Raw genomic sequence first — 13,486 nt, 5'->3', positions numbered from 1 at the left:
CATCAGCCATTGTTGTTTGTCTGGAATGGGTTAGCCCATGCAGGTAGCAAATGTACTGTAAGTCCCCGTGGTCCCTAGTATGGTGATCTACCTTCTGTTGTTAGCGATCTATAGACCGATTTTATATTGTGATGTTTTGAAATGATTTAACATTTTACACTGAACTCAAACTAGTGTTAATCGAATTGTGATATTCTTGTCGTTATACTGTCCTTCGCTGGCAGGTTTTTAAATAAGCATACATATGTTTATTCTTAGTACCTCCCATTTTGTCGTCACAATATGGCTGAAATATTGCCGATGTGACGTTAAATATTAACTCACAGGAATGGGTTAAACAAGTAGCTCACTATGTTTGACCTCATATGCCAGGAGGAGTAGAAAGGACGTATTTCTTTGTGTTAATGGGGATGAACATTGACTGAACTGTCCGTGCAACTAAGGCTGTAACGATGTGTCGATTGCAATTGTTGAGTCTCCGATAGCAACTAATCGATGGTAGAAACGAAAAACTATCGATGCATCGATAGTATATGTGACTATCGATAGTTTAGTAACTGACTTCCGTTTATAAATGCGCAGCGCAAAATACAGGATGTTTGAGTGCAGACTTGCAGCTGCTTTGAGTTTATGTATCAACGGATTACTTGATCTGGGTTTCAAGTTTCAAAAGTTATCAAAAGAGACTGAAACTACTTCAACTTGTTTTTATTTCATATGAACTATACATCCATTTGGGAAGTGACTTCAAATCAGACAATTAATACAAGGAGAGAAAAACTAGTGCAATAGTATCGCAATAATATGTTGCAATAGACTACCGCAATCGCAATAGTGGTTTCCCCCTCAATAATACATTTCTCATATTGTAGCGACCTCCTCCTTATAAGTGCAAATCCACTGCCGGTTTTTAAATACAGGGACATAACATGCTTACCTACAACAAGAAGTTACTGTTTCTGATGCAGTCACGCATCCGCATCGTCTGCTACACTGGAACCATTCCAAACTTGGTCATAAGCAATGGAACTGGCCGCCATGATGTTGATATCACCAAACCAACGCCGAAGTTAGTTTGTAACCTGCATTCCGAGAGGGTAAATAGAAAGCAAAGGCGGGTAAACGTTGGTTGATAAGCTGTGACAAACCAGGGATAGTGGTCAAGCCAACCTGAAACAACAAAGATCGCGGTAGACTCACGGAAGCCTCTGAGAAGCTACTATTGTAGGTACGGTTTTGAAATCAAACCGGAAAGTACATGCACTGTAGACGCTCTTAAAAAAATAAATGTATATAATTAGTTTGAAACAGGAAAATATTAGCGTATTATTTTTTTTTCACTTGTATTCCTAAATGAATACTAATCATCCAGCGCAAGCAAGAAAGGGTTTATTGAAATTGTAAACCTGGGACATAACAGGGCCTCATTTGGTCTACCAATTAACAATAACTACACTCATTAGTTTAAATCTCCAAGTTTGGAGGAGCTAAAGACACTCACTCACTCACTCACTCACTCACTCACTCACCCTTGAATGAATGATAACGAAATACGCCTTAAAGAACAAACTACAAGCAAGCTGCACATGGGATGTAAGTGCACATGTAGTTATTCCGACATTAATTACTTTAAGACGAAATGAGTCATTGTTTGCTAATTCTTTGTTATTCCTATATTCACGCGTCTGTCGAATAACAATAAATATTTAATATTTCACAGCATGGTATTTCTTATTTGTGTATAGTATAGTTATCAATTAAGTATTCATTTTTTTATTTTACTTTAACATACGTTACAGCTTTAGAAGTAACCGTGTGATTGGCCTTATACGAGTCATGGTTACATCAATCTCTCGAACCTTTAGCTTAAGTACTACCGCAAATGCTGCATGAAGTTATCAACCCTTAACACGGTGGCAACAATTACAAAGTATCACTTGCCTACATATATAGAGGGCCTATGTTCACAGACCAATCTTAGCACTACATCTACAATTAATGTAAATCCTTAAGACCGCGAACTTAGGCTTCGGTTACACTCATCATTCACTTGCACAAATTAATCTTAGGCTAAGGACAATGTAATATTCAAACACACAAATGGTCCATACCAGTCTTTCAACAACCCGGAGAATCCCCTCCACATACGTGAGCGTGAGGAACCTGCTCCAAACACACAGACACACACACACGCCACGCACGCTTGCACACACATAGACTCTTGGTTAGCGCAGCATATTATGCCTGCTTGCACACAACGAGTCGGGTTTCGTACCTCCAAGTCGAAGATGTCCATCTTAGGTAAGATAGCGATCTTAAATCCAAATCACTCACGCTAAGATTGGTTTGTGCAAGAAGAGTTGGGCAATTGCAAAGTTGATTACAGTGACCTAAGATCGATTGTATCTAACATTGTTTTGTACTTGTTGGGCCCGGTTGTTTATGAGACTGAGTTATCTTTCATAATGTGAGCTATGCACGTACCTCGTACAAGGATACGCTAGTCATCATATATACACATACATACAAGGAAATCCTGGAGGTAACTCGCTTGATACCCGACATACCCAACCGGTTTCAACATATACGAACAGGTTTGAATGTCAAGCAGTTCGTGTTTCTCCCAGCGGCTGTCAAAGGCTTTATGTGTGAGATATGACGTTAAAAACTGTCGTTGTTATCGGATTCAGCACGTATCTCAACGTGTGGTTTTCTTCAGTTGAAGGTATGTCTTCAAACTATTTCTTATAAATGTATATATACCTTATTAATTTCCGATACTATTGAGATCCATGGTCAACAAGTTAACCTTACACTAAGTACACATCATCCAACTTCATGCACGTCAAGGGCGTCTGGTTTCACATATACCTATATGTTTACTGATTTGCAGCTAGATCTAGATATATATGATAAAGACACCTTCCATCTTGAGCCGCCTTCAGTATACACAATGGATGTCCCCACCCTGACAACAGTTAAGCTCTATATTTTCATATTAAATGGGCAATGCTTGCTGAATTTACACTCTGTGTATAACAAGTATACTCTAATCCATTAAATGCTCAGGGCTGAGTAGACAACGACTACTTCCTGCTTGTGAGGACAATGAACGCCTGCTCGACTGTAACTATTCATGTACAGTACAACTCATTACTCACGTATTAATGTGAATATTAGCAGAACATAACTCCAGATTCAAAGACAGGTGAACAGTTAGTATTTTGTCATGTCACCATGGGCAGCAATGCAGACTTCAATGCGGCGGGGCATACTACTGATCAAAGAAGTTAGAAAGTCGTGGTCCAGGCTGTCCCAATATCGGACCACCTCTTCTTTTATTTCAGCAATATTTGTCAGATTTTTCTTATTGACACTTTCCTTCATAAGTCCCCAAACATTTTCTATTGGATTTAGGTCAGGGCTATAGCTTGGCCAATCTAATAATGTCATATTTTGGGTCCGAAACCAGGCCTGTGAATGCTTTGGACGATATTTTAGGTTGTTGTCCTGCTGGAAAATCCAAACATTTCCATAGAACACGTTAGCAGATGGAAGTAAATGTCCCTCGAGAATATCTGTGTACCGCTCACTGTTCATATTCCCTTCAAATTCAAGATACACAGAGGGGCGTTAAATTTCGGACTGTACTTTAGGCGCTGATACAAAGGTTTTTCAGTTTGTTTGGTCCAGAATTTCAGTGTATTAGGAAACAGCCACACACAACTTTCATCTGAGAAAATCACATTGTCCCAGTTAAAATGTCTATGCTGTAAGCATCAGTTCAACCTTTGCTCCTTTTGTTCAGGTTTCATGATCGCTGATGGAATTCCTCGACTTTTCTTCCAACCCATTACAGACAGACACAGTTCCTCTATCGATCATATCCAGCCTTAAGTTTTCTAAACTCCTTCGTTTGTTTTTAGAATACCAAGCCGCCTCCTGTCACCGACAGTCAATTTTCTGGGCGTACCTGCACCTCCCTGGTGCTCAGTGCCATATCCATTTGCAATATTTTTCAAAACACGTTAAACAGTGGACAAAGGGATGCCTGTTCTACTTGAAATCACTTTAGCTTATGTGATGTCCTTGTTATAATACTCTAAAATCAACTTCCTCTCCTCTAAATGATCCATACTGAGGATCACTGAAAATGTCGTCTGCTAGCAAGTAAACAAAGGGGGATAACTCTTCACAAACTAATGAAAAAGGATTAACGGAGTTGTCTCACTTGAATGAAACCAATCACTTGATAGCTGGTCAAGGTTGTTTATACTAGAAATCCAATTAAACATATTCCTAAAATTCTCAATAATTTCTGGTCATACTATATGTCAAAGGCTTTGTTCAGTTTTTATTGTTTTCTTCATGTGAGTGAGTCAGTTTAGTACGAAGGATCGTATTAAAGCTATGCCGCAGCTTGTCAGCTTAAAGTGTACTCTTGTAAATAAATAGAGAATCTCAACCTAGTGTCTCCGCATTTCTGTGACGTCATCAAGTTCATGACGCCATAGCATTGTCAGGGCATTGTACAAAATGTACTGTCATAACGATCTCCTAAGAGATATCGTTCGATCTCACACAGGCAATATCTCCAGCAGAACACAATTTTGGATGATAAGAGTGAGTGAGTGAGTGAGTGAGTTGGGTTTTACGCCGCTTTTAGCAATATTCCAGAAATAGCACGGCGGGGGACACCAGATATGGGCTGCACACGTTTTGCCCATGTGGGGAATCGAACCCGGGTCTTCGGCGTGACGAGCTGTAACCACAAGGCTACCCCACCGCCCCTTGGATGACAAGAAACTCATAGACTAAGATAATATATGCATGATTTATTTAATTTGATGCAGTATACAATGCTGCTGTCCGTTTTCTGTAGACATAATGTCAGTACTGTTTGTTCTGTCACAAAACACAAACGTCCACAAGGGGCGTTCCGATCCGTACCTGGTGTGGCTTCAACGTTCTGTTATCACCCGCCGCTATATAGCTGGAATATTGCTGAGTGCGGCGTAAAACTAAACTCACTCACTCACTCTGTTATCACCACTGAACACCTCCATGGGATACCTTTAGGGATTTTGTCCTGCATACTTCGCCGGTGAAGATTCGGGTTAGAATTGGTCTTCAAACATCCCTTGCTTGTCGTAACAGGCGACTAAAGGGATCAGGTGGTCAGGCTCGCTGACTTGGTTGACACGACAGTATCCAATTGCGTAGATCGATGCTCATGCTGTTAATCACTGGATTGTCTGGTCAGACTTGATTATTTACAGACCGGCGCCATGTAGCTGGATTATTGCTGAGTGCGTCGTAAAACAACCAGTCAACCAGCCTGTTTAATTCTGCTCCATTCTTACCTCGTTGGTCAGTTATGCCAGATCTGTATAGTGTATGTGGCGAGTGTTGATGTACACATAAACCGATTCCCACCTGGTTCAGATGAGGGGATGTGACAGCCCATGGCACAACAGCGAGCTTTAGATTATATTTGTATATTTGTTGAACAATTGATCCATGATGGTTATGATTACGACTCTGACTCGACAGTGATGTGTGTGTGGTGTAGCACTGACATGTTGAAACAACACCCTATTTCGTTTCGAAATCGGAAGAAGGTGCGTTGAACAATTTGACCAGTTGATGACTTGCTGTCAGATACCTCAACGAGTCACATCTCAGTTTTGAGGATATGACACACCACCACACTTCCGCCACCAAATATGTCAACCTGTCGGACACACTTCGCTGAAAAACGATTCTTGATTCATCACTGAACCTACTTGCCGCCCGTTCCTCAGAACCAATGCCGGTTGCCTAGTCGCATACATTGTTGTCGATACAAACGTATTAATACAGGGATGGCCATTGTACTATAGATAGTTTGGTCTGAAGCCTCCTTTAAACCGTCGTGCAGTCTCGGTGGCAGTAGATGACGCAGATCAAAGATCTTGTTCAGGGGCGGTTAGTTTTGATCTGTCTGTTAATGTACTCACTCACTCACTCACTCGGACGATCTTTGGTTAAAGGGAGGCACGCACGCACGCACTTATTCACTCGTGCGGTCTTAAGTTGAACTGAGGCACGCATGCACGCACTCACTCACTCAAACACTACTCGAATGATCTTAGGTTGAACTGAGGCTTGTATACATTAGCGTTATATCGTGCTCTGGTGTTCGTTGAAATGAGGTGCAAGTGCAGTCCAGGACATTCCACCTGGGCGCGCCAATCCCCAGATCCGCCGTCGTTTCTTTGCATGGATTAAATGTTTAAAGTCCATTTATGGCTACCTCCGCCTTGATACTGGTGGCATTTTGCTTACAGCTGTGGAAGACACCCTAGTCCGCTCACTTATTGCATCATTTTCACTAATATCAATAATCAATTTTAAGATGCTTCGAATTCATTCATATGTTTACTTTAATTGCCAGATGACTCTATTACTATGATATTTTGGTGTAGTTTATTATTAATGATTATGTAAGAGTGATTTGTTTTATTGGAGATATTAAAACATTATGTTTTTTTGTGTTCCAGCCGCCTGTGCTACAAGCGGTTCTGATGGTAAGCTGCTATTAAGATTTCTAACAATTTTCCCGTTCATTTGGCTAATGGTTAATTGTGACTCGATCAGTAATTGACAAGGGCGACGTCAGTAATAGAGGGCAAGGAGCCCTAATGATCGAATCGAGGGTCTAATATCGAGGTCTGGGTGAATCATTGCGGCCCTATGTTCAGTGTCTTACAATCTGTGATTATCAGACTGTGCAACAGGTACCAACAAACACCGCTCAAGCCTCCCAGGTCAAGAGTACGGGATCGTTTGATCCAATACCAGGCTCTACGAAATCACGCTCAAACGGTTTATCCAACTGCTGCAAACTTTAGGCTCCCTTATTTCGATCAGATATCGTCAACATGTAGCATATATCCATGCGCAAGGGACTCTTTATACCATTATCTTGCTTACAGTTGTCAATGATGTACTTCCTTTCTTCTTGTGTGGCGACGTCGAAATGAACGTCAAGCTAATGCCAACCTCTTGGCAGATGTGAGAGTAGATCGGCTATGGTGAATGAATGAATGAATGAAGTTTTAATCCGCCTTTGGCAATATTCCAGCGGTATCACAGGGGGAAATCACACATTGTACCCATGCGCAACATCAAACCTGCTTGAAGCAATGGGTTACCCCAACTCCCCGGATCGGCCATGGCGTGGGATGGAATGGCATTGCTCCATTATGCAACTAACGTCATAGGGCAGTACTATTGGGACAACACTGGCACCGTTTGTTGTGTTTTCATGGCGTCTTGGTCGACCTTTGTTTTTCACCCAGGGCGACAACACCCGAGCTCACCGTGCACAAACCGCTAAGGCTCATCTCCAGCAACAAAACGTTCACAGTATGCAATAGCCAGCAGCCAGCCAAGACCTTTCTTTTTATGAACACGTCAGGGACTCGATATGGAGAAATGCGCGTCAACGTCATAGACCGCCGGCTATGTTGGCTGAACAGAGTGAGTGAGTGGGTTTAGTTTTACGCAGCACTCAGCAATATTCCAGCTAAATGGCGGCGGTCTGGAAATAATCGAGTCTGGATCAGACAATCCAGTGATCAACAGCATGAGCATTGATCTAATTGGGAACCGATGACATTTGTCAACCAAGTCAGCGAGCCTGACCACGCGATCCCGTTAGTCGCCTCTTACGGCAAGCATGGGTTACTGAAGATCAATATTCAAACCCGGATCTTCACGGGTATGGATGATTGAACCATTGCGCTGTAAGAAAAGTTGTACACACTCCTTCATATCGCTGACGGGTGATTCATACGCAGTTAGCTTTGAGGACTGAAGTAATGATTGACAAATGATGGAGGAAATTAGGCACAACTGATCCAACAACGTCAAGGTTTTAATTTTCCATCTATCGTCCTTCAAGATTGAAGGCACTCAGAACATTTCCTTTCTTACGTCACTATCGCTTATAGATTCCTTAATTCGTTCATTTTGATCAAATATCTATGAACTAATATCACTCACAACTGTGGGAAGTTGTAAGTTATTGCATCACCTACTATTGATTCAAGTGACAGTTATTGAAAACAATGCATCCCGTTTAGGGTATGTGATAGGGTAGACACAACAAAGCCTGCTCCTTCTTAGGAAAATTTCAAAGAACGTCAAATATTGTTTCTCAAACCTTCCTTGATACGAAATGAAACATTTAAATCTTTTGAGTAAAACTTTAAGACCTTTCGCGAACACCTGGTGTCATAAACTGTTATTCAGTGATCTGTTCAATGCATATAATTTACAAGGGTATTTCGTTTCCCTTTAGGGGCGGTGAAGTAGATTAGTGGATAAAGCGTTCGCTCGTCACGCCAAAGACCCGGGTTCGATTCCCTACATGGATACAAGGTGGGAAGCCCATTCCCGGTGACCCCTTTCTTGATATTGCTGGAATATTGCTTAAACTGGTGTAAAACTCACTCACACTTTTCCCTTTACACCAAACGGAACTTGTTTCTGAAGATAGTCAAAACTAGATATTCTCTTGTACGGGCACTCTATATTATAGTGGGGGCGGTGGGGTAGCCTAATGGTTAAGCGTCCGCTCGTCACGCTGAAGACCCGGGTTCGACTCCCCACAATTGTACAACGCGTGATGCCCATTTCTGGTGTCCCCCGCCGTGATATTTCTGGAATATTGCTAAAAGCGGCGTAAAACCATACTCACTAACACACTATATTATTGTGGAGGACAGTAGTATAGAGTGGCGTTTCATAGCCTGTTTTTGGGGTGTGGGTGCGGGTGCGTTACTTAATATGCAGGATAACTCATTAATATGCTAATGTATGCATGACGTCACAGGTCAGGAAAGGTCAATTAAAGGTGGGTGTTTTTTGCAGAATACCCTTCATGAGATGAGAAAACAAAAGCAAAGTGTCATGAATAGACTATCAGCGTAGTTCAAATGGTGCACGCAATGACGAGGCAGTCATGTCGCCCTTTATTCTCTATAACGCTGAATATAGTGAGATTTCAAATAGCCCGCGCTCGCTAGAGCGTGCGACCTGTTTTGATGAATGTAGGGCGTGTGTTGAAAGTACATCATACCACAATAGAGACGGGTTGTGTCAACATTATAAACGCCGGGTAATGTAGGAAAAATGTACGTCTAGCTGGATCAAATTCATCCTGTACGGTGTACAAATTGTACACCATGAAAGTTAGACAAGCTGTTTGTAAAGAGATAGATGAACTCGCCCGCACACATGTCTAGGGTCAACATAACTCTGGGTATTTTAAGACCATCCAACTGTAAACAGTTACATATTGATAACAGGAGGGTGTAGCGTTTGTTCGGAATGCACTCATCCTTGTAAAGGTAAATCCATGTAAAATACGCGTTTAAAGTCATAATTTAAATGATTACATTACTTTTAGATGTATTGGTATGAATGGAAGGTTCGCATATCTGTGAAGTGTGTGTCGATGTCTGTCTAGGGACTTCACATATTATCATCGAGGTATATGAAGATTATATTCTATGCAAAGCTGACAAAACAAACAATTCACTCCTATCATTTATTGATTCAAGTCAATCTGCCCAATACAAAGCTGTGATATACGAATGGACAAAAGGATTCACTCTGGAAAATTAAAGTCAACAGTTCAGTCACCCTATATACATGCTGCTGCTTCAAGGCGCAATTGTTTATACAGCAAGTCCATGTTTTGAAACACATTTCGTTCTGTTCAGTTCACCATTCCTATGCTGTTTTAAGGTTGAATGGTTATCTATAGCCTATGCTTTTAACAATTCCTTTAACGATTTCCGTCCAGGGGGTCCCAGTTTAGCAACTCCTCTAACGTAGAGGGAAATTCAGCGTTTCTTATCGTTCAAACGCCTTAGTTTATGAGGTGTTTGCAAACTAGACGTGCGGCGTTGACTCGGCACACAGGATGCACGTGCGTTTTGTACAGCCCAAAATTTGGTGTGTTTGTGCGTTGTGACATGCCAGTTCTTACATTACTGACTTCATACTAACATTTCTGGAGTTTACAATTGCCAAGATGTGGGTGTTGCTAAACTTTTGTTACTGAGAATATATACATTTTCATCACACACCCTGCATTCATCAAAACAGGTCGCACGCTCTAGCGAGCGCGGGCTATTTAAAATCTCACTGTATTCAGCGTTATAGAGAATACATGGCGACATGACTGCCTCGTCATTGCGCGCACCATTTGAACTACGCTGATTGTCTATTCATGACACTTTGCTTTTGTTTTCTCGACCCATGACGGATATTCTGTATGACTGTATTAAACACCCACCATTCATTGACCTTTCCTGACCTGTGACATCATGCATACATTAGCATATTAATGAGTTATCCTGCATATTAAGTAACGAACCCGCACCCGCATCCACACGAAAAAAACAGGCTCTGAAACGCCGCTCTATACTACTGAGGACACTCCCTTATGTTACGTATTCGGGATAACATTGATTTCGTATGAAACCCCCTATTATGAATTTTACCACATGTTTAATGGTGTGTTCACGTGAACAACTCACTTGACTTTTCGAGTGATTGTTAATTGTCAATGATATGTTTTTGTATTGTAGTCATCCAGATGTGTCAGAGCGGAACAACCTCGGGGAGTATTCTCTACATCGACGCCAGCACCACCGTCCAGGGCAATGAGCTATGTTCCTGTACCGCTACTCAGTCCAGTGGTGGACAGGTGGAGATATATGCTGTTAGGGGCTCAACCTTCAGTAGCTGTTCAGTACGAGTGAATGTGTTTAAACAGATGCCAAGCCAATACTCCAACATCTACAGCGTACACTGCCTGCAGGATAACGCGTACACCGGTAATGTGGCGGCAAATACTGATGTCATGTACAACATGACAGGTCCGGGAACCATCGACGCCTGTGTCATGACGCGCACCTTTGCCACGGGTACTGGCTCTTCAGTATTACTATTCCTTTCATGATTATCCCGTTTCTTAAATTACACAAATTGTTAGACTCAAGCTAGATTTGCACAAGTCTCTAAGGTTCAATGAAAATTTCGAAAAAGATATAAACAATGTCCCCTTATCTAGACTTGCCTCTTTGAGGGATAGAATTACTATGCAGCGATGGCTTAGCATTTAGTACAGCCTTGTAGCTAGACACAAGCCAGTGACACAAAATAATCGCCAAGAATAGTATCATGATGATAACTCTACCATGGCGATAATGTTACCAAAACATTACAAATGTCATTGTTATGGAAACATTGAGGATTACTATGTTGGTCAAATTACTATGTTCATGTATCTGTTGTTAAATGGTTGTTTATAACCGATAGGGTCAACGATAACAATAACGTGTTCGCCAAAGATACAAATCGCCGCAACGATTGCGCCAGTACCAACCACACAGAGGCCGACAACACAAGCACCAGTCACACAGGGACCGACGACACAAGCCCCAGTCACACAGGGACCGACGACACAAGCCCCAATAACACAGGCACCAACATCTCAAAGACCAGCACAGTCATCAGCACCTATTACAGCAGCACCAACCACAAAGGCATCGACAACACCAACACGGACAACACCGTCGAGAGGACCATCCATGCATGGAACTACAACTACATCATCTTTCACACGAGTTCGAACATCAACAGTATACAACCCGCCACAGGCAATCGGTAGGTTTGTGAAGCTTTCAGTTTACTATTCTTGAAACAAACTGACATCAATCGAAAGGCAATCATGCATTAATTTCATCAGTTTCCCTGGTGGGTGACATGTTAGTATTACTCTCATCTGATAACATCTTGTCTTTCAGAGCTAACGACATTGGGCTGGATTCTGGGAGTCATCGGTCTCTTCATTATCATACTGGTCGTATCCATTGTGATGTGGTTCAACAGGTGTGTCATTATATTTATGAAATGTCACACTATATGCCACTGTTCTGTATACGTTTTGTACACTTCTACGTTTCCAAGACAGTACCTTGAACACCTGCACGACTATACGTAGTTAACTTTGCACACCTACTCTTTACAAAAAGGAAACACAAAACCGTACATAGGTGATCTTGGAAATAAGAATTGATTTGAGGGTGTCTAAATTGTGCATATTGGTCCCCAATTTAACCAGCCTTTAAACAAAGTGGCAGATCAAGGGTAAAAGGTCAAGGTCACCTGCAGTCATTAAAGTATGTCTCCGCCCCAAACATTGGGAACCGCCGGACTTCTGCTGCCTATGTACGCAATCATAGATTGAATTTGCCCCACGGTGAATGTTGACAATCTGGTAATCTGCAGAGTCAAGATAGAACGTCAACTTTATGATGTGTAGGTATGTAGGTTGCACCTTTTTTGTGAGTCTTGACGTTGGCGTGCTGGAAAACAAGGTTTGCGTAGGGTCGTTAGGTTGCCCTAACGATCAGGTTGGTCCCGGCGTTATGGGAGTCCTGGCTCCGCTAAACCTGTCTACCTTCCCGATGCAGTTTGCCGCGAAATGTTCTCCACAACAGCTGTACATCTTCAATCGTTAAAAAGCAATAAACCAGGGCCACACCCTGCACTTGACATCCCTGAAATTGTAAGACAATGAAGTCTCATTGTACCGGCCTTGGGGGAGATTTTAACACGTGGTATAGCGTATCTAGATACACGAGTAGAACAAAGGTGTTGGTATCGGTTACATAGTCTGGGAATGGTGCTTTGCGGTCACACTAAATGCCCTGACAACGACAGCTCTGGATTTGCCTGCTTCCAAGCGGTAGATGACGCTGTTTCGCTACTTTTCAATGGGTTCAGGCATCTCTTGAGACCTTGAGTTGAGGCCCAATTGCAGGAAAATAACACTCCTCCTTTTAAAACGATTGGTGTTAGCTTATTGACAGAGTAGTTTGCAGGTGGCTGCTTTCTTGCACAAAGACTCCTTTAAGACCATATATGTTCTTTTCTCGAATGTGGCAAGATGACAACCAAACCTGATCCATTATCTTAATTCACACGTTTTCGCGTTTACTGTGTTTTTGAGGAGTATATAACGCTGTACATATCGCACTTTAGTTTAGTTTCAAATTGACGTTTGAGAAATGTATTGTTTTTCAGACATGCGTTTTGTGGAAGGCACATCAAACAAGAAACAGAACCACACGAGGTTTACATAACATTTGAAGAACGATCAGATGAAAATGAATATCAGTCGATTGACATTTCCCAGTCGACGTCGGACAGAGTGTATTACAACGTTCCAGAGGCACTGGCCAACTGATCTAACTACTTCTTTGGTACCATGTTGTTAACCTCATATTCTGAAGACAATGGCCGGTTGAGTCGTCATATTGTAAAATAAGATGTGGCTATAGATAAATCTACATTAATCCATAAACAATTCTGTGACAGTTTACGTTGGAAAGCTCATACTTTGGGTAATGATGACACGCAA

At 41.8% G+C, this 13,486-nt stretch overlaps 1 protein-coding gene across 2 annotated transcripts; it reads left to right on the top strand.

Annotated features, from left to right (window-relative positions):
* Positions 1-2,577: 2,577 nt before the first annotated feature.
* On the top strand, positions 2,578-13,442 carry LOC124276428 (uncharacterized protein PB18E9.04c-like). 2 transcript variants are annotated; one of them, XM_046712078.1, is made up of 6 exons: positions 2,583-2,725; positions 6,543-6,569; positions 10,647-10,985; positions 11,380-11,727; positions 11,868-11,952; positions 13,150-13,442. In XM_046712078.1, exons 1-6 carry the CDS (start codon positions 2,656-2,658, stop codon positions 13,310-13,312), a joined length of 1,032 nt encoding a protein of 343 aa, XP_046568034.1. In that variant the 5' UTR covers positions 2,583-2,655; the 3' UTR covers positions 13,313-13,442. The 2 variants fall into 2 exon arrangements, with proteins under 2 accessions (XP_046568035.1, XP_046568034.1); XM_046712079.1 differs by lacking the exon at positions 11,868-11,952 and having other exon boundaries at positions 2,578-2,725; positions 13,150-13,322.
* The last annotated feature ends 44 nt before the right edge of the window (positions 13,443-13,486 follow it).

The sequence above is a fragment of the Haliotis rubra genome, unplaced genomic scaffold, assembly GCF_003918875.1.
Source record: "Haliotis rubra isolate DU_JTF1 unplaced genomic scaffold, ASM391887v1 Scf209, whole genome shotgun sequence".
Lineage (NCBI taxonomy): Eukaryota > Metazoa > Mollusca > Gastropoda > Lepetellida > Haliotidae > Haliotis > Haliotis rubra.
The sequence above is the reverse complement of the archived record's forward strand: the minus strand, read 5'-3'. Positions and strand labels throughout refer to the sequence as shown.

What these genes read in the sequence shown, in the direction of transcription:
- LOC124276428 (XM_046712078.1), top strand. Translation starts at nt 2,656, where the DNA reads ATGACGTTAAAAACTGTCGTTGTTATCGGATTCAGCACGTATCTCAAC. An exon ending in GTGGTTTTCTTCAGTTGAAG is followed by an intron (nt 2,726 to 6,542) that starts GTATGTCTTCAA and finishes TTTGTGTTCCAG; the next exon opens with CCGCCTGTGCTACAAGCGGT. An exon ending in ATTGTGATGTGGTTCAACAG is followed by an intron (nt 11,953 to 13,149) that starts GTGTGTCATTAT and finishes ATTGTTTTTCAG; the next exon opens with ACATGCGTTTTGTGGAAGGC.